Here is a 20,744-nt window from a genome sequence, read left to right as displayed (position 1 = left end):
TTGTTTACTCGGTTTGGTGCCCGTGTACTTTTCCATTAAATGTGAGAACATAAATAAATAAGTACTATATGCCCAGGTACATACGATATGTATTTACATATGTGTATACTTGTGGAGATATCCGTTTTTTTCCTACATATGTATGCTCCATGGGGGTTTTTCCAGTAAACCGCATAGATAATGCTCCGCCAGTAATGAAATCAATCATTAAGTTCAGTTTCTTTACTGCTACCACTATCTGCGTCCGTTTGCCCTAGGAAAGCTACGGAAATGATCGAGATCGTGGTGGTATGGAAAATCGCTGTCTAAATGACGCACACATGTTATCGCCTCTTCCTCTCCTACTACCTGGCTAAGGAGCAGTTCCGTTTTTTTTTTTTTTTTGTCGCGTTTCTCCTTTTATTGTGCGAAAAAAATTATTTTGGGAAATATATACATAAAGGAAAATTGTTTTTCCACTCAGCTGAACAACATGATGTGCACATTTCGCTTTGTTTTTTGTATTTGTAGTTTCCCAAACTGATAAGGCACGTTCGGTCCCCGTTTTGTGTTGTTTTCCAAGCAACAGATTGTGCAAAAAACACACTCGTGAAAGGTTACATATGTGCATACCTAGAGCAGACACCAATTTGAATCCTGGCTGATGCAATATCTAAATCGAGAACATCATGATCATAGCTTTTATGCTGCCCACCGCCATGTGCTTTGGGTGTAACTTAAGAGAGCAGAGAGCATAGCTTAGAGCAGTGCGCTAAGAGCACGCATTACAGCGCGCTCTCTGTACGTGCTCTCTTTCTGTGTGTTGTTTCTCTTTGGCTGCTGCGCTGCTGCTGCTGCTGCTGGTTGATAAACAAATAAATTATCGTTGTCCTCATCGTCTTCATCGCTTCATGCCTATCGCGCTATACAAATACGAATAATTTCAATGTCAATGTACTGGACAGACTGTGTCTCTGTCTCTGTCCCTCGCACTCGCTCTCGCGCTCTGTAGCTCTGACCCTGCCCTGTTGTAATGTGTGTCTGTGGGTCTATCTCTCTCTCTCTCCGTCTGCCCATTTTGGTCTCCTCCTCTCCTTAGTGGGTCAGAGTGGCTGTAGCTGACCTTCGACTGGCTTCTTTCCTTTTCCTTTCGCTCTAGCATTCTCTCCCCCTATCTTCGTCGTTCTTTAGTATGGGGTGTTATTGTTATTAATAATATTTTAAGGCGAAGATCAACAAAATTGCACGAAAACAACTTGATAAACGATTCCCACGTGCATGCGTATGTATGTGCTCGTATGTATATTCCGACGTAACTGAAAGATAAACAAACAATAAACGTGCACTGAGCGAAGTGTAACGGGAATGGGAATGGGAGGCGCAGGTTATCCGATAGACAGGAACGATTAACGGGTGCACCGCACATCGAGAGCAAAAGTCACTGAACTGCTTACACTGCTTACATTCGAAGGCATGATCAAGGACGCCCACATTTGTGTGAATGACTGTACATACATACGTACGTACGTATGGAGGGGTGTGTCCGTACAAGTATACAATATCTCACTATCTGCATGTGTGGGTGAGTGTTTTTGGAGGCGCGTTCGCTTCAAACGGGCCCACTTTTCTCATGTACATATGTGTGTATAGATATATATGTATGTATATTCAACGTCGCCACATGAGGCGTATGCGTAATATGCTGCCTTAACCTCCCCCCACTGCCCTTCCCCACTCGCATCGACTGACATGTTTTTTCCCCTGAATCTTTGCAATCATTTTGTTATTGTTTTGATGACTTATTTTCGATCCGTTTTCCCTACCTTGATAACCAAACGCGTCATCGGAGAAGCACAGCATTCGGACTCGATCTCATTTGCATATACGAGTATACCCGTATAGCCCCAGAGTGTATTGGATTCTTGAAGAGGCAAGAAGGGAAACCAGAGGTCAGCAGCATCCTATGCACACTGCGTAGGTTAGGAAAGTGGTTTGCCTGCACTGGAATGTGTGCGATCCCTGGTATAAACCTATCTCAAAAAGATATTACTTGCATATTCATGCCTGAGTAAAGTCTATTGCCCACTCACTTAGAGATATGCACACTGACATTTGATTGGTATAATTAGGATCATCGCTATTTCAATCACTAAAATGCAAACTAGGAAGTTCGAGTGTATATCTTTTCTATCTATTCTGTCGAATCATAGTAGGAATATCTCTTTCTCTGGTTGTTTTCGTTTCGTTCTGTAAATATTCATTATGTTTTCACCGGAAATGTATCACCTTGTTGTTGTTAACCCAAAATTGGGCTTGAGTTCTTGCTAATTCGAAATCGAAATCGAATTTGCAAATTACGCACTTGATGGGTGCGAAACGGTGGCAGCAGCGGGGTGAGATGGTGGCGGAGGGTGGTGGCGGTGGTGGTGCATATGTACAATGACGTAAAATCGGATTGGGGTTCAGCGGAGATCGAGCTATTTTAATCGCAGCCAACAGCCAACTATGTCGAGGCAATTGGAACTGCGGCACCCCGCTTAGGCATGCGCTGCCCCTACCCCCCCAACTCTCGAGTCCCGAGTGATCCAATTCAATGCGATTCACAAATTCAAATATCGCTTTGTTCGTAATGCTAGGGGGCTATAGGGTTTTACGGACGACGCAGTATCAATCGTATGATATGGCTACGATATAGGCAGTTAAAGGTATTTGCTGCCACTTAAAAAACTGATCAACTGATCATCTGGCTCTTTTTTTTTTTGGGGCCTTATCAATCCTCTGACGCAAGGCCCTGGCACACGCCCTCCCCAAAAACGAAAGAAAGAACCACTCATGCTCAGTTATCAACTCCACGCCCACTGTCGGTCCCCGCGATCACAAGATACACGTTTCCGGAGCTTTGGCTGTCAGGGAGTGCGGAGAGATAAAACTGTCCCAAGCACAGATACAAATACAGATACAGAGCACCACATGATCCCGATCGGTTAGCTAGGTTGATGAATGCGGCTTTATCGCAGAAGCCCCATCTCCTGCCCCATCCCCTGCACCACACGACACCACACCACACCACGCAGCCAGTGACAAATCATTCAAGAAGCAAAAAAATAAAATAGATAGCACTTTAGTCAGCAGACCATCATTGGGTTGGGAATCCGCAAGTCATTTTGAGTGCGGATATGGGCACGTATGTACATATATCCTGTATATATAGTACATATAGGATACGTATATGCTCTGACTTTTTCTACGTATTTTCCGAATTTATTCAGACAGTTATGGGAAATTTATGAGTCGCTTGACCATGTGAATGAATCCATTGGATCGGTATAAATTCAATGGAAATTTTACTGCTTTGGTTGGAATTATTTGCGGTTCTCCAACAAGAAATGACATTAACCTTACCCTGAACTTGATTTATTCCTTTAAGATCTGCTCTAATACACGTACTATCCCCTCTACTGGGATAACTTTAACATTGGTACAATATAAATATACATATGTACATATATACATATATAGGATGGATGTTTATTATGGCCAAGAATCGTGGGCGGTGGAGCTAAGTGATTTATTTGCTTACGCGAGAGCTTTCTTTATTTTCTTGTTCGACTGTCGGTTCTCCTCGCTCTCATCCCACAATCCACAATCCATATACTCGCACATTTTTTACTGCTCAAGGTCTTGTCCCGCCCTGCCACATGCCAGCCAACTCCACCGTCCCCATGGTAGCCTCCAATTTTCACTGTCGATCTTTGGCATTCAAAAATAGCACTTATGAAAACAGAACAAAATGGAGAAAATAAAACAATCATATTTTTTGTCGGTGTTTACCAGCTGCGTTGCTACTATCTCTCTAATTGATTCTTTTCGGGAATTCTTTTCAAGGTTAGGGACAGTCGTAGGGGTATAGTATGTACACAGATTCGCAAGCAGTGGATAGATGATAGAGAGAGAGAGAGCAAGTTGGAGGATCATAACGTTTTACGATATTTTTAACGATCGCTCTTTATGACCGGTGCCTGATCTCGTGTCCAGATCGCGTGCGGCCATCGGTAGAGGCCCATAGAAAAAAGTCCCAAATTTAATGGAACCAACAAAATACCCACTATATTCCTATGGAAAGTCAATGACACGTGGGGCGCTCAAAAGAAGAACAAGACCTGAAAAAGTAATGTACGAGAATGTTTGTGCTTTGGTGTACACACTCAGATCAGCAATTATTCGTACACCCGACTCACCCGATAAGTACAAAGGTCCGCCGAAAGGTCCGATTTCCATATACATGTATGTACTTTTGAGCAGAGAGTATTTTCTAAATTTATTAAGTGTAACCAATTGACATATATTTTCATTAGCTTGGATCTAAAAACCTATTAACTTAACCAACAATTTTTGTATGGTCATGTTTTCCTTTACTATTATCTCCCATTAGAAATGTCATAGATATAGGATATAGATAGAAGTTTTTCCATTAAGTCTCTCTAACATATTGAACTATCTATACAAATTCCCAGAAAATTGGGCCAACCTTTTATTATCACGGAATCTGCTAACGTAACGCCAGATGACTCCGCTGATTTACATATAGCAAACAGAAAGCAAGAAAGGAAAACAGGAAAAGAAAAAAAGGTCTTTAAGACCTTACATTCGATTGTTGTAATTTTTCTGGTGAATATACATAGGGCTTCCTTTCGTATTATTCAACTATAAAATGCCCACAAACATACAAGTATGTACATATATGTATGTATGTGCTCGGTTCTTAAAGATGTTAAGGAATACACAAAAATATCATCTCTGGGATAGAAGATTCTTTCCACCATACTTTGCATCTGATGGTACTGCACTGTACTGGATTTATATAAAGATTGTGCTTTGCTCTTGGGGGCTTACGAATAAATATTGGGCAAAGTGTTAACTGTTGAAATTCTCTACTTCTGCCACCATTCGATACTGGCAGGGTATGAGAGAGCGTATAAGGCCAACCAGAGCGAGAGAGGGGGCTAGGGCTTGCTTACATGGGGGGGGGGGGGGGGCCATGTTTAAGAGTGGAATGGAAACACTTGAGTGGAGATCTGATCTTATCCTTTGCTCTGCAGCTAGCATACTTTTGGGTGGGCCAACCATCGATGAGCATCCGCTAGTTGATCAGTTGTTTTTCGTTTTTTCGTTCAAATCTATGCTAAATGCTAAATGGTTACACACACACACACACACACACAGAGACGATCACCCACCATTTACATAGGTGCTCGCAATTTACCTGCGCGTGGCCGGGTCGAGCGGGCGAGCAGTCAAAAAAGCAAAACTTGATTCGGCAAAACGAACAAAAAAACGGCACACAAAGAAATACGAGAAATAATACGAACAAATATGTGTCTAGTTGGCAAGTCAATCAGTCAGAAAACAGAGGCAGAAAGGCAGAAAGACAGACAGAGCGACAGAGCGACAAAGCGACAGACAGACAGCAAGTGTCCAAATGAAATACTTTGTATCGTACACACACACACAGGCACACTCGCCTCTTTGTGTGTATGTGTGGCACCTGTTCGAATCTGGCTGCGTACATTATACGCGCTCTTTGCCCGCCGGCGCGCGACTCTTTGGCTCTTTTTGCAAACATTTGGGCTGTCTGTATGCTGCGCGTGTGTCGCGCTCTTCGGTACCGCCTGCGGCTTACCACATTCTTCTCTGCTCTCTCTGTGGGCCCAACAGTCTTGTCTTATATAATAAACGTACACTTGTACACTTCTTTTGGCCGGAATTGCGAGACGAGCCCTGAAATCTGACCAATCCGCAAGCGCTGGCCGATGAGTGTGGATTATCTCACACACACACACACACATGACAGATGACGCAGTGCGTCAGCAGATATGCCAGATACATTCATACATATATCTGTTCTTAATGGGTAAATAGTGTCTTTGCTGGGGAGACGGGGGGAATAACCAGATGAATCTAGATGGGATGTCTATTTATGTAAATACTAACACACACGTAGGTATGTGTGCTTGTAGGTATTGTATATACATGTGAAGTAAAGATCCAGCTTGGATCATAATTATAACTAATTCTTTTCCCTTATAATAACTATCACCATTATATGTTCATATACATATGTATGTATGCATGTATCTCTTTTAACAACCATGAAAGAGAACGGTAAAGCAATAGTCTGTTTGTTCCATAGATTGTTATATCACTAATGTAGGATGTATCGATGAATGTTTTAAAAAATCTTTACCCAAAAACAAAATTAAAACAATAACAAATTAGAGTATCATAATGCCCGATGCTAGACTTCTTTTTATTGCATATAATATGGTCCATGACATGATTTAATATATTTATACCATACATATGTACGTATGTACAGCCCTGCCCAATCACAATACATATTTCTAACGACATTCTGTTGCTAACTGGCTGCTCGCCGAAACTCGTCGATACAAAAAATTTCTGGAAAAGGCCCCCCAAACTGGTCTCTGATCAGACACAAATCCAAATCCAAATACATAAATAAATGCAAAAAACAATACAACAAGAAAGCTCCAAATAAATTGAACGCAAATACATTCAAATTGATGCCAGACCAGAGACCAGACAAAGGCGAAACAGTTCGCCATTTACTTTCGAGTAGCCTCAAAGAAACTTCGATTTGTGAGACCCATCAAATGGCATTTAATTACGAGTCTCTCGCTTATTTTTTATAATTTGGGAACTTTCATTATCAATGTCAAGCACGATTCTAATTAAACGCTTTCGAATTAAAAAAAAAAAGCGAACGCTGAAAGTGATAAGGTTTGACGGCTGTTCGTTCCATTAATGGCTATGGATATGAGGAGAAAACTTACATATGTATTTATGTTGAGCAGGGAGAGGGTGTCCTGATGCGTCCCCCGAAATAGTTTCAGCTGATTCCAGGTGGTTTAATGTTTTCTAAAAACTTTTTTGTGGTAGAGGGGCCTTCTGTAGAGGGCACTTCCACAGCCATTTACATTTCCATTCGCACTTGGAAATATAGTTTAGCTGACAAATTGATTTAAATCTTTACAATATAGTTCCTATTATTAGTCAAAGGACTTTTCTGAGGATGTTCTCATCCCATAATTGATACCAAGGAATTTTTTAATTGCAAAATACTCGTTCAGCTATTGATCTATACAAAGTACATAGTAAGTAGGTATATTTTTGAATGTTTCGTACATTCTCGTCCACTATCAGTCTCCTATCGGTTAATGGGATGGGTTTCGTGATTTATTTTTAAAGTCGCTGGCAACCAAAGCTTATCAATCTATTGGGTAATGTCAGGGGGAAGCAGGTGCGGAAGGAGAAGGAGAAGGAGGGCAATGGGGAAGCTCAGGAGGTGGGCCTGGCATCGCGTGTTTGGGACTGTTGCTAGAGGGTCTCTTATCGCCATCCACTGAGATCGATGTGCGTCATCGCGTTTGGATCTGAAGCCTTAAGGGCTTCCCACTGGCACAAGTCCTGCTCTATATAGTACTCCAGTTTCAGCTCCATTGGTCATTGTACCCGAAAGTCCATTGCAGTTACTGACATATGGCAGATCGGTATTCGGTTACGCTAGTGATTCGAACCGGTTCGGACAGCCATTCACCAAGCATTCACGCATTACATCCGCCGAGATCTAATTGCACAGTCCCCGTACTTATGTGTATGCATATAAACCACATGAACATGTGGATCAAACTGGTTGGTTCGACGCCAGATTAATCAGTCTTCAGTCCGAACGAGGCCTTCCTACATGGCCCGCATCGGGGTGCACTTACTTCAGACATACATAGATCAACAAAATCTTTGGCGTGGCCGAGTGTACCGTACATAGACTCGTCTGTATTTACAAGATTTTCGAAATAAATAGTTACAATACAATGCTTCGTTTGCTGAGGTAGTGGCGCTCGCAGACAGTGCCTGTTAGGGAATTTTTTTGATGTGCGACTTTGTGTGCTTCACCTTCGACGTGAGCACGTCGTAGCCCAGGCTGATGATGTTGTCGTAGAAGATGCGGTAGTGGGTGGGTATCCAGTAGAAGTTTATGAACTGCGCCGCCGGCCACACTGTCCACTCGGCCGCGTACAACTTCCAGGCCTTGTCCTTGATCTCATCCCACACCTCGTGCTTGTCCTTCTGCTCGAGTAGTCCTAGGGTGACAAAGAAGACGCTGATGTAGACGGGCGAGCAGATCAGCTGGTCGAGCACAATTTTCTTGGCCACCACGCGCATGCTGCGGCCGGGAATCCGCTTGTCTAGCATCTTGTACCAGAAGTGGCAGATGATGCCCACGGTGACACCGCTGGTGGCCATGTGGCTGGTGCGCAGGCTGTCAAACCGTTCGATCTCCCCACTGTAGATCTCCAGGTGTTGCTCCATCACATCGCCGAGGCAGCTGAGCGTCAGCGAGATGCCCACGTTGGTGAACAGCAGGAACCTATTGCTGAACGCTCTGGCGTGCCACTCACGCAGCTTCTGCATTAGTTTGGCGCGAGAGCGGAAGCCGGAGCCGGAGCCAGTGCCAGAGCCGGTGCCAGTGCCACTGTCTGTGGCAACATTCCGCAAGAGGTTCAGTCTGATGAGGCGCCCGCTGCTCGCCACCGTTGAGAAGAGGATCCGGGCCTGGCAGCGAAGGGATTGCATATTGTTTGTTTGTTATGTGCGAATAGTTTGGAGGAGTGTGGACGTAACAGAATACGGTTTCACGGGTCGGTTGGGTTGAAACGAAATTTACATGGTCGCCAATGCAGCGCGTTGCAGCCACAGGTCGGTCCAAAGGTTGCACTGTTGATGTTTAATTTATTCTAAACCTAATTTAAACCGTTTTGTACATGATTTTCCTAAATATTTAATAGACTTGACTTTTAAAAGGCCAAAAGGCCAGAAAAACAGGCCAACAACAATCACGTGTAGTAGCAGCTGTTCAACCAGGGCTGGACATGCTATCGACCCATCAACCGATATGTACAATGTCACTGTAACTCAAAACGCAGCTAAAATGTCTCGAAACTATATATATTCTTAATGGAGATATCGTTATAAATCATTATATTCACCTAAAGTAATCGTAGTAGCAAATAAATATATACTTGATGCTTTATTATATCGATGGCTCAATCGATAGTGATATCGATAGTAGAATATTGCGACAACTCTAGAAAGCATTCCATTGCGTTTTGTTTTCTTTTTTTTGCAAGCGTCGCATTAAACAAGTTGTGAATCTTAATCGGTGATTGTCAGTAGCTGCCTTGAACCCGCCTCCCACATCAATTGTTATATCTGTAATCGTCCGTCTCCTGGGTGTCCACTGCTGACCGATCGCAGTCAAGAGTCCACCCAACAGCTGGGGTGAGGTATGTATGTACATATCATAAGTATGTATGTATGTGTAGCTTTTTGTTGTGCAAAGTAAGGCAATTAATGTACTCCAAAACAAAAGCACAGCAGATAAGCATTACAACGATTGCATCGCGCACTGTCATAGCGTCTGGGAATAGCACTTTAACCATTTTTCCGCCTAGATTCCAAGGCAAACAAAGGAACGCTGCTACACACAAACACGGCCGCAATCACACCAATCTCTAGCATACACACACTAACGCACTGGGGGAAAAAGTGAGGGAGAAATGGGACGCGTATTTCTGGAGCACCTGGGAGGCCTGAAGCTATTCAACTGCGCCCAGTGCCACACGAACCTGACCAACCGCAGCCAACTGATCAGCACGAGATTCACTGGAGCGACGGGTAAGCCACATCACTCCATAACCCATTGAGGAGTTATGCAACGGATGGCAGCTGGAATTGCATTATTATTATATCTCAACGCTTCCACAGGCCGTGCATACCTGTTCAAACGCGTGGTCAACCTGACCTTCAGCAACATCCAGGAGCGTGTCATGCTCACCGGGCGGCACATGGTGCGCGACGTCATGTGCAAGAACTGCGGTGCCAAACTGGGCTGGATGTACGAGTTCGCCACCGAAGAGTCCCAAAAGTGAGTATCCCGATCGCACTGATAGGATCCGCACCCTAGCTCCTTCACTCCGCTCCTCTCGCTTTAGATACAAAGAGGGACGCGTCATCCTGGAGTATGCATTGATTAATGAGGCCGAGGGCTTTCCCGCAGAGGCGCCCACCACGAGTCACTGAATCTGAGCAAGAACAGTGCTAGCCGCTGGCATACCAGTCCAGCCCGCACCAATTCGCACCCTGAAGAAAGCATAAGCATGCATATGGCGAACCGAACCGCGCATAACCCTTAGTATTGAATAGCAAGCCGAAGGCGAGGGCTTTTATAAATTAAGCCTAACTTAGAGAACAGATCGCCGTAGTCAATGATTGAGCTCCGTGTCCGTGTCGTGTCTGTGCCCAGAGCGGGGAGCATGATCATCTCATCCCGACAGAAGACGAGCCTATGGCACTGTCTTAACGATACTTAAACGTAGTTTTAGGCATTTAGCACATAAGCAGCTGCGGCTCCGCTCCCCTATTGTAAAATACGTCATGAGGCTGAACTGCTAAAAGGTTCGGTTCCGGTCGCTGCGGCACCTCACAAAAGGCGAGCCAACCAAACGATTGATCCGAACAGATTACCCTTAAATAATCACATTTGTGTCTTTTTTTAAACGAGATCTCTAGCCCGTAAATAAATCAACAATAAAGCACACTGATCCATCGAATATTACAACAATTTAAGGCGCTTAGCTGTTTGTTCTTTGGTTCTTTAGTTGTCATCTCTTTATTTTTGGTCACAAATGCATTCATTTCTATAATTATTGGTGTGTGTCTATTGTGTTTCTTTTCGTCTAAAAGTAATATCTCTAGTTTTATTTCCGAAGCTTTTTCTCCATGGCCAAAGCATTCTCGTTGGCAAGCAGTTGGAATTCCTGAAAGCGCTGCGACACCCGCTGGTTCATCTTCAGGTACTTTTCCATACAGTTCAGCGAGCATGCCTTCTGCAAAAACACCAATGCCGGATGGATACTGGTCAATTGACTGAGCGAATCTCATCTCATCTCACTTACCTCGCTCTCCTTTACGTCACGGGATGTGAAGTCGCGAACGCAGTCTGTGAAGCACATCTCGGATAGACGGTTGTAGGACAACAGGAAGTCGGAGAACTACATGGGTGGATCAGCGGTTAGGTTAGTGAATTTATCCACAATGTGTATAGACCATCGGCTGCATTGCATCACGTTGGGAATGATGTTGCGGAAATCAGGCGCGAATAATGCCTTTGCACTCACCGTCTTCATCTGCTCCTTGTCCAGCTCACTGAGAGCAATTTTTTCCGGCGTTTTATCCATGTTCTTTTGTTATGTTTAATTGAAGTTTTCTCAATAATTCGTTATTCAAGGGGAATTGAATTTAATAATATCGTAGGGACAGCTGTGCAATGTGACCGCTGACCCTCAGAAATATACCAAAACTATGTCACATATTTCAAAACATACTGTAAATATACTGACGAATTTTTTGTATTCAAGTTGCATCATATTCCTCGTTTTGGATATTCCGTGGAATATAACTAGCTAGAAAAACCAGTCAACCCTAGAAATGTTAACATGGATCTACATCGGCTATTTATTTTAATAAATATAAGCAGGTGCTATCTACAAAAAGAATTTGCAAACAGGATTATTTTCCGCGGTTTGATTTAAGTTGTTATCCAGTTTAAATTAAGGGGGCTTAAGTGGGCTAAGTTTTTTCATCGGTACATTTACGGTATATTGTCACAACGAGTCGGTATATTTTGGTATTTTCGGAGGTGGAAATTTCCGCCCAAAACGAAATAAAAATAGCATCGACCGCCAGAAAAACGACTGCACAAAAGTACGCCACCCTTGCACGGTGGAGGCCAACATAACAGATAAGAGGACACAGCGGCAGCAGAAGGAGGAAGAAGCAAATTCGTCAGTGTATTTACAGTATATTTTTAAAATGAGGCGGTATATTTAGGTATATTTCAGAGGGTGATAATCCGGCAGCCATCTTTTTTTTCAATACAATCAAAAATTTTCTGCTGGGTGGCTGGGCGTGTCTTTCGAGTGCTGGAAATCTAAAATTTTCAGCAACGCAATAGCAAGTGCTTTTAAAAAAACAAAAAATTGGAAGCATTAAGTGTTTACAAGCCGTAATAAACCCACTAACACACATCGCCAAAATGCCACGATACCGGGAATGGGACCTGGCCTGCAAAGTCTACGTGGGAAACCTGGGCTCATCTGCCTCCAAATACGAGATTGAGAACGCGTTCAGCAAGTATGGACCCTTGCGCAACGTTTGGGTGGCCCGCAACCCGCCAGGCTTTGCATTTGTGGAGTTTGAGGACCGTCGTGATGCAGAGGACGCAACCCGTGGCCTGGACGGAACCCGTTGCTGTGGCACACGCATTCGCGTGGAAATGTCTTCTGGTCGGTCACGCGAAGGACGAGGCGGTGGCGGCGGCGGTGGTGGTGGCGGCGGAGGAGGTGGCGGTGGACCGCGTCGTGGCGCCCGAAGCGGTAGTGGGGGCGGCGGCGGCGGTGGTGCCCGTGCTGGGGACGGCGGTGGACGATATAGGTGAGTCTCGGCTATAGGTTATGAAATTATTAATATGTTCGTTTCCATGTGTAGGTGCTTACACACACACAGAGCGCGCGCATACACGCATGCAGATGTGCATGCAGAATATTTATGGTGCCATCGGGACGTGCATGTGTGCGTGCGTATGGTTGCGAAAAAATCGATTTTAGTATACATACACAAGAGAAAGAAAATTAAAAAAAAGAAAGAAACATTGATTACATGTACATGTCCATGCCTGGTGCGCGCCGCGCAGAGTGGCGTCTGCACAGTGGGGAACGGAACAGTCGATTGCGCACAAGTCGTCCGAGGTGCCACTGTCGTACATTGAGGGTCAGCAGCCGTGACGTTAGCGTCAACGTCCCGTCCTCCTACGCCCACAGGCAGATGCTAGGCCTCTTTTGCATGCAAACTTTTAACCTCATCCGCATCCGCATCGCTGTGCACCGATGCATCATACTATTCTTATGCTTTTCACATTCATATCGCACAGACTCGGCCTGGCCGAGGGTGGGGTAGAGGTTAGGGGAAGGGGGAGTGGTTGAACAAAACCCAAAAACAAAAAGAAAAAACCTTTGAAAATTATGTTGTGTTTTTGTAACTTGCAATGAAAAATGGAACGAATGGAGCCAGTTTTAATGTGGTTTCACAATCATTTTGCAGGATCAAGTCTTCTACTACTACAAGCACAACAACAACAACAACTACAACAATAAGAACAACAACAACAGCTACTACTACTAGAACTTCTACTACTCCTCTTCCTTCAACAAGAACTACTACTACAACAACAACAACCACCACCACCACCAGAACAAGTTCACGTCTCACAACTACTACAGCTCCTGCTCCTCCTCAGACACACATTTCACCACCAACTCCAACAAGAACACCAACAATACCATACACCACATCCAACTGCAAACGAAAGTTGTGTGGCTTTAGTATGATATTTGCCGATTTCTGCTACTTCAACAAGTTCGATATATTCCGTTGACAGCAACAAATGACGATTACAGCAACACTAAATGCACACATGCTCCCTTCCACCACCACCACCACCACAAAAACACCACACCACACAACTACCACTACCCCCACCACCACCCACAGGATGGGATGGGATGGGATACCTGGGTGCAGTCAGTCCAGTCCAGTCCACACCATCATCAACAACAACCAACAACTAGAGGCTATGGCTATGGCTGCAACAGCAATAGCAAAAACGAAAAATCAGCACACCCACCCACCCAACCACCCACGACATCTCCAGACATCAGTCATAGTTCATTTTGTTTTCTTTTGTTTCTACCGATTTATGTTCTGTTGCAAGCAAATCAAATATTGTTGACTGCAGCAATCAGCAAACGCGTGCAACTGTAACCACACTAAAAACAGAAGCAGCACAGCAGCAAGTGCGACAACAAGAACAGCAACAAAGCCAGCAACACTCTAACCATAACTGTTCCAGAATATCCATCCGAATCCAAGTCAAACTCCAATTATAACTCTGTACAGAAGCACACACACACACACACACACACACACACACTCAAAACCGAACACAAACGAAACGAAACCCAGATACAGACACCAATTCAACCCGATCCAATCCAAGCCCCATCCCAATGCAATCGAATCCAGCAACGCTTCATTCAGGCAACTTGGTCCAACGTCAACGTTCTTAGGCCTCGACTACTTCTCTCCAGAGCTTCAAGTCGATCGAATTGTCCCCAACCTCAGCCACCATCATCACCAATCAATCAGCACCAAACAACCACCACATCATTTGTCATCTTCAGCGCAGCCTACCAGCAACAAAAGCTACAGCTACAATTACAACAGCTAATACTACTACTACTATTTACTTCTACTATTACAACAAAAATTCAACAACAACAGCAACAAGAATCAAAAGAAAACACCAACAAGATTTGAGAGCTGGCAATGGAAGTCGATCCGATCCGATCAGATCCGATACATTCCTTTGAGATTGGCTCCCCTTCCCGTTGCTGGCTCTTGTTGGTACTGGTACTGCGCCAACTCAACCTCCCAGTAATTGCACCTGTTCCTCTGCTCACCTCTGCTCAAAGCTCAAAGACCAATCAATCAAATCAATGAATGAATGAATGAATCCAATCCAATCCAATCGATAAGCTCTTGGGGCTGCTTGAGGCCTTCACGCTAATGCCATTGCAAAGCAACCCTTCTTCAATCGCAGCAAGTATGAAACCTTTCTTGGCCGCCAAGCAGAAGCGCAGCTTAACCCAAAACCAGCAATCACAACGACTGCAGCGAAGATGCAATGTTTGGTCTAAGAATACTCGTATTAACAGCATTAACCAAATGATCTATTCTGTATTTTGTTATTTAACTATTTTTTTTTCTTTTTGTATAGTTTTTGTGGTACGGTTTCGGTCTCTGTTTCTGTTTCTGTTTCCGTTTCCTGTTTTTTTTTTTTTTTTTCTGTTCTTTTGATCGTTCTCCTCTTTTATTTTTTGTGTCTTGCGATAAATGTTGTTCACGCTAATGGTCTGCTCTATATATCTGTATATATGTATGTGTGTGCATGCAAAAGCCCGATCAACTCAAAGCAAACCTCTTCACCCACAATGCAACAACCGCCCAGCGCAACCAAGCAATCAAATCAATCAATCAAGCAAACACCAGGAGCTAGAAGGCCCTCGACTTACTCGTCGTCGTCGTCGTCTCTACTCGTCTCTGCTCGTCTCGTCTCGTCTCGCCCTGCTCTGGTCTGGTCTGGTCTCGTCTCGTCTCGTATCTCCATCTTAAGCATCGCGGATGGCGGCGTCTTCAGCTCTTTGGGAGCGCACCACCACCACCACCACCACTACCACCACCAACCAATCATTCCTCCACAGTTGCCGCTTCTACTGATGCTGCTTCCACTACTGCTTCTCCATCCAACTCCGACCAACTTCTTCAGCTGCAGCCAGAAGGCGATAAAATAAGCAAAAAAAAAAAATACTTTATGTATATATATATATATATATATATATATGAAAAGAAAAGAAAGAAAGAACAGTCATCACCAAAACCACCAAAAACAACACAAAAAAACCACCACAGTACCACCAATCCACAACCACAGACACTTAATCAATCGAAATCAGAATATCAGTATCAGAATCGTATCAACTGTCCTACAACTACAACTACAACAACAACTCAAGTACAACTCAACTACAACTCAACAACAACAGCTACTATTACTACAACTACAACTACAACTACAGTCTTCTCAGTCTGCTCTGATCATCAACCAACCAATCAATCAACCAACTAAGCAACCAACCAACCAATCAACCAGTCAATCAACCACCAACCAACCACCACCACCACCAACTACTTATGTAAAGTCACACCACCACCAACGCTTTCGTAACGGGGCCCAAAAGTCTGCCACAAAATCTGCCACCTCAACTCAAATCTCGACCACCTCAACCAAGCTCAAGCCAGCTCTCAGCTCTGCTCAGCTCCAATCAGCAGTCCGCTCCAATCAACTCCGCTCAGCTCAGCTCTGCCTCCGTTCAGATCAGATCAACTCAACCTCCAACTCGACCTCGACCTCAACCTCAGCTCTGCTCAGCTCAACCCACAGTCCAGCCCAGCCCGACTCTGTTCAAGTTGTGTGTGTTGTTTGATCGAGACTACATTCTCAACTATCAACTTTACCTACATATTAAGGAATTGCTAATTATTACATTCATTTTCAGTCAGCGACAGTACAAAAACTATTAATTTGTATTTCTCTCTCTCTCTCTCTCTCTCTCTTTCCTCTCTCTCTCTCTTTTTCCCGCTCTTTCTATCTCCATCTTTGGTGGCCCTCCCCCCCATATCCATATAATTTCAGATCAAGGTCCCCAAGAAGGTCAAGGACACGCAGTCGCAGCTTCTCACGGGATCGTCGCAGCCGTTCCGACTCCCGGGATCGGCACTAGGAGGCGAGGGATACCGTTGCAGCAGATTAAACCTATACATATATATATAAATATATATATATATATATATACACACATACATATATATATATATATACACTTACACAGGCTCACCACACCTCCTTCCCCTTTAAAAAATAAAATAAAAACACCCCCACAGTCACATAGAGATAGTAGAGCGCGCTATAGTTGTGGCCGTAAAAAGTTATTGATTCACCAGACAGCAGCTACGAAATTCCCTTAATCCTGAAGTAAAAGCCATCCCTATGTGGATGTAAGTTTAAAATAATTGTAAATTTTATCAGTTTATTGGATGCCCCCCTAGGGGCGGATTAAGTAAAGTTTGATCGTAACAGTAAGACCCACAACGTAATTTCCTCCTTCCCATACCCTACGCGCATCATGGCCAATTGGTAAGGAGGGAAGCGGTACAGTACGGTACACATTGGTATATAGGAGCTGAGCACATGTTAGACTCTAATCGTCAGATCAGATCAGATCATGCAACAGCAACAAACAACAACAACAGAAACAGCACACGGAAGAAGAACAATGAACAGAACAAAAGGTAAATGCGATTTAACATTCATGGACGCATTTTATTGTTATTTTTTTGTTGTGTTGTTTATTTCAAAATCTGTCGTAACACAAAATGTCTACAAAAAATAAAAATACAAAAAAAATACTGAAAATTAAAGCGAGTTTCTATTAAACGAAGATGGGCCATTTATATGCTTAGCCATGGTTATGATCCAAAATGATTGGAAAAAATATCAGCCAGGTTTTGATTATGTAAGCCTAACTATGCAATCAAATAAGAAAGAGACGGACTCTGTTCTCCATGGAACAGAGCAGGATAGCAAGCTGTTTAGAAGTAGATGTATGTACTACCCTTGAAAAAGATATAAAGTTGGTCAGAAGAGTGTAACGCACAGAAGGAATCATCTCAGACCCCATACATACACACATATGTATGTCTATATATTTATGCATATATATACATATATGCTAGAAAGGCTATTTTAACTGTAGAGAATCCGTCCAAACGTACCCTGATTTGGTCGATATCGGACCACTATATATAATCATAAAGCAGCCATGGTAATGATATATGCCCCCTCGGGTGTGTTATATATTGGTTCACCGAAAAATCGACCTTTCAAATGCTATATGCTTTAACCCATTAAGGGAAATTTGGTATTTTTTATAATGTAAAGACTAGACCAAATACTTTATACAGCATAATTTTTTGTGGGTTACCTTAAAAATTTCAGTTTTAAATAAACAAGTTTCTTAGTAGTCCGAAAAATTATAATCGCGCAATCGTTTTATACAGTTTCTTTGTGCAATAGAAATAAAATTAACAGCGATATTTTAACATCGATTTTAAGACTTTGTGAAAAAAAGTGACATGTTTCCAAAAAAGAGAATTTTTGTATTTAAATAGCCAGGCTATATCTAAGGTGCTACTATGGTCTCCAAAGCAAACATATCAAAATTTCATCAAAACCGCACGAGCCGTTTAGGAGCGGTCTATATTGGGTTAACGCTATTAAACTCTTTAAACTGGCTGCTGTCGAACCATTAAAGCTGGCTGCTATACAACTTTTAAAGGTGGTGTCTATAAAACTATTAAAGCTAGATGCTATGAACACACAAGCCCGTCAGGCTGTAGGAAAATAACTATCAAAAAACATTAATATGCAATAATATATAATATTAAACCAGTCACAAAACTACTCTCATAGAGATCGAACGTGCCTACGCTAACTAAAAGCTCATCGCAAAACCTCGCACAAAGCAGAATCACCAACAACTACCAACAATTATAACTAGAACAGTAACAAACACAAATATTCAATTAAGTGACATCCTAACGGAATCTAAACCAGAGGCGCCGTAATGGGGGACCCCCCAGATCGAGGGCCTAGACTCTCTCCCCAAATTGAAACCCTTCTACAAACACCTGGACCGAAATTCGTCAACATCTCGAGAACAGATCCTAACAAAGACCTTAACCTGGTATCCCCCTTTCTCATAAAAAAACAAGTTGACTACACCTGTGGAGGTGAAGTCGAAATCTGCAAAAAAATAAGAAACGGAACAATTTTGATAAAGACGAAAACAAACATGCAAGCGAAAAAACTAATACACCTAAAATCTCTTGCAAGCGACATCAACGTCAACGTCACAATACACAACTCTCTTAACTACTCAAAGGGCGTCGTTTACTCTAACGATTTAAGAGGCATTGAAGAAGACGAAATCCAATTAGAACTTGCGCACCAACAGGTGTCCGAAGTAAAGAAAATCTTGAAAAGAGAAAACGGATCTCTTAAAGTGACTGGCGTCTGCATATTAACATTCAACCTACTACCCCTACCGGAGTACATAATGATTGGATACCAAAGAGCCCAAGTCAGGCAATATATACCACTTCCAATGAAATGCAACAATTGCTTCCAGTTTGGACACCTCCAAAAATTCTGCAAAAACAAAAAACTTTGCTTCAATTGCGGAGAGGACTTTCACATTGACACGACCACACAAGAGAAATGTAACAAAACCCAGCACTGCATTAACTGCAATAACGACCAGCACTCTTCGAACCCACATAACTCCACCAGCAAAAAATGCCCTATCTTTATCACTCAATACGAACTCCAAGCAATTAAAACCACAAACAAATGCGACAACAAAACAGCCCTCTCAATACTACGGACACGGAACACAGATAATACACCCCACTTATTCTCTTCAGTCACCAAAACCACACAGGCCTCTACGCATTCCCAACAACAATACACAGCATCACAACATCAACACACTACACCACAACAACAATAACACACAGCATCACAAAAACAACAACACCCCCAGAAAGCATCCACATCCAAACGCTAAACTGTATCGTACTCTGATATCGACTCAGACATAGACAGTAAGATAAACACCCTATCAAATTCCAATAAAAACAGCACAACCTCTAACAATGTAAAAATTCTACCACTAACTACCACTAAGCGCAGATTAGCAGCAATTAAGGCTGCGGAAAAACTAAAAAGCTCACGCAGCAAAAAAAAAAGACAGAAGAACCCCAATACTGACGCCTTGAGTAGCAACAACTGCTCAATGGAAATAGAATCCGACTAAAACTAACAGATCAAGTAAAAACAACCCAAATAATCAGCACTCAAGAGATAAAAACTTACAAAAATGACTCTGACAATAATCCAATGGAACCTTCGAGGCTACATAAACAACTATAATGAATTACAAATTATTATTAAACAATACCAACCGCATATAATTGCATTACAAGAAACACATTTATTTAATATTCACAATATACCCATTCCCATCAATTTCTCACTTTACGCTAAAAACTACTCACCCAATTTTTGGGGAGCAGCAGTCATCATACACAACTCAATCCAATCGAATGAAATACATTTACAAACTGACTTCGATGCAACTGCTATTGAAGTTGAATCGAAGAAAAAATTTAAAATAATTTCTGCATACATTTCGCCAAGCCAAAATTTTAACGAAAGTAACCTACACAATGTTCTCAGCAACAACTCAAGCTCACTTATTTTAGGTGATTTCAACAGTTGGAGCAAACTTTGGGGCTCACCAAAAAATAACGCAAGAGGCAATACAGTAGCCAAATTCCTAAATAACACCAACTTTATACTCTTAAACGACAAATCCCCCACACACTTTACCACACACAATACATACACACATATTGACCTATCATTTTGCTCTCCAGACTTATTCCAATACGCTAACTGGAAAATCATCGACGACCTTCACGGAAGTGACCATTTCCCTATCCTCATTACACTCTTTAACAATAACAAACAGAATAAAACACAAAACAACCCAATCTTCAAAATAAACTCAGCCAACTGGGATGCATTTAAGGACAAAACTGATTACTTTAATACAAAAAATTCGCCCTCAAACAATATCAATAAAGAATCATCATGTCTAAATAAAATTCTACTACAAAGCGCCCATCTTACCATCCCACAAACATCAATTAAAACCCATCCCAGAAACGTTCCCTGGTGGAACAATGGACTGCAAACTCTCAACAACGAAAGAAAACAAGCATGGAACAAACTAAAAAAACACATTACAACTACAAACATAATTAGATTTCGAAAAGCAGCGGCAAAATTTAAAAAAGAAATTAAATCTGCCAAAAATAAGTCACTC

At 42.6% G+C, this 20,744-nt stretch overlaps 4 protein-coding genes across 6 annotated transcripts; 2 read left to right on the top strand and 2 right to left on the bottom strand.

The window, feature by feature from the left end:
- Nucleotides 1-7,794: 7,794 nt before the first annotated feature.
- On the bottom strand, nt 7,795-8,914 carry LOC108158478 (mpv17-like protein 2). Its single transcript, XM_017290786.2, has one exon. It carries the CDS (start codon nt 8,632-8,634, stop codon nt 7,915-7,917), a length of 720 nt encoding a protein of 239 aa, XP_017146275.1. The 5' UTR covers nt 8,635-8,914; the 3' UTR covers nt 7,795-7,914.
- A 218-nt stretch (nt 8,915-9,132) lies between these two features.
- LOC108158487 (protein yippee) lies at nt 9,133-10,670 on the top strand. 2 transcript variants are annotated; one of them, XM_017290799.2, is made up of 4 exons: nt 9,133-9,344; nt 9,513-9,735; nt 9,826-9,985; nt 10,053-10,670. In XM_017290799.2, exons 2-4 carry the CDS (start codon nt 9,618-9,620, stop codon nt 10,138-10,140), a joined length of 366 nt encoding a protein of 121 aa, XP_017146288.1. In that variant the 5' UTR covers nt 9,133-9,344; nt 9,513-9,617; the 3' UTR covers nt 10,141-10,670. The 2 variants fall into 2 exon arrangements, with proteins under 2 accessions (XP_017146288.1, XP_017146296.1); XM_017290807.2 differs by having other exon boundaries at nt 9,133-9,348.
- A 40-nt stretch (nt 10,671-10,710) lies between these two features.
- On the bottom strand, nt 10,711-11,402 carry LOC108158502 (mitochondrial import inner membrane translocase subunit Tim9). Its single transcript, XM_017290820.2, has 3 exons — nt 11,238-11,402; nt 11,016-11,111; nt 10,711-10,946 (listed from the first exon to the last, which is right to left on the bottom strand). The coding sequence occupies exons 1-3, from the start codon at nt 11,295-11,297 to the stop codon at nt 10,818-10,820; spliced, it is 285 nt and encodes a 94-aa protein (XP_017146309.1). The 5' UTR covers nt 11,298-11,402; the 3' UTR covers nt 10,711-10,817.
- Nucleotides 11,403-11,818: 416 nt separating this feature from the next.
- LOC108158469 (RNA-binding protein 1) lies at nt 11,819-17,209 on the top strand. 2 transcript variants are annotated; one of them, XM_017290763.2, is made up of 2 exons: nt 11,819-12,552; nt 13,219-14,366. In XM_017290763.2, exons 1-2 carry the CDS (start codon nt 12,155-12,157, stop codon nt 13,550-13,552), a joined length of 732 nt encoding a protein of 243 aa, XP_017146252.1. In that variant the 5' UTR covers nt 11,819-12,154; the 3' UTR covers nt 13,553-14,366. The 2 variants fall into 2 exon arrangements, with proteins under 2 accessions (XP_017146252.1, XP_017146263.1); XM_017290774.2 differs by lacking the exon at nt 13,219-14,366 and adding an exon at nt 16,430-17,209 and having other exon boundaries at nt 11,866-12,552.
- Nucleotides 17,210-20,744: the final 3,535 nt, after the last annotated feature.

The sequence above is a fragment of the Drosophila miranda genome, chromosome XL (assembly GCF_003369915.1).
Source record: "Drosophila miranda strain MSH22 chromosome XL, D.miranda_PacBio2.1, whole genome shotgun sequence".
Classification (NCBI taxonomy): domain Eukaryota; kingdom Metazoa; phylum Arthropoda; class Insecta; order Diptera; family Drosophilidae; genus Drosophila; species Drosophila miranda.
This window is presented reverse-complemented; position numbering and strand designations above follow the sequence as displayed.

Coding starts and splice junctions, on each gene's coding strand:
- LOC108158478 (XM_017290786.2), bottom strand. CDS start 8,634: ATGCAATCCCTTCGCTGCCAGGCCCGGATCCTCTTCTCAACGGTGGCG.
- LOC108158469 (XM_017290763.2), top strand. CDS start 12,155: ATGCCACGATACCGGGAATGGGACCTGGCCTGCAAAGTCTACGTGGGA. Junction 12,553..13,218: donor GACGGCGGTGGACGATATAG/GTGAGTCTCGGC, acceptor ATCATTTTGCAG/GATCAAGTCTTCTACTACTA.
- LOC108158502 (XM_017290820.2), bottom strand. CDS start 11,297: ATGGATAAAACGCCGGAAAAAATTGCTCTCAGTGAGCTGGACAAGGAG. Junction 11,112..11,237: donor ACAAGGAGCAGATGAAGACG/GTGAGTGCAAAG, acceptor CCACCCATGTAG/TTCTCCGACTTCCTGTTGTC. Junction 10,947..11,015: donor GTGACGTAAAGGAGAGCGAG/GTAAGTGAGATG, acceptor GTGTTTTTGCAG/AAGGCATGCTCGCTGAACTG.
- LOC108158487 (XM_017290799.2), top strand. CDS start 9,618: ATGGGACGCGTATTTCTGGAGCACCTGGGAGGCCTGAAGCTATTCAAC. Junction 9,736..9,825: donor GAGATTCACTGGAGCGACGG/GTAAGCCACATC, acceptor ACGCTTCCACAG/GCCGTGCATACCTGTTCAAA. Junction 9,986..10,052: donor GCCACCGAAGAGTCCCAAAA/GTGAGTATCCCG, acceptor CTCTCGCTTTAG/ATACAAAGAGGGACGCGTCA.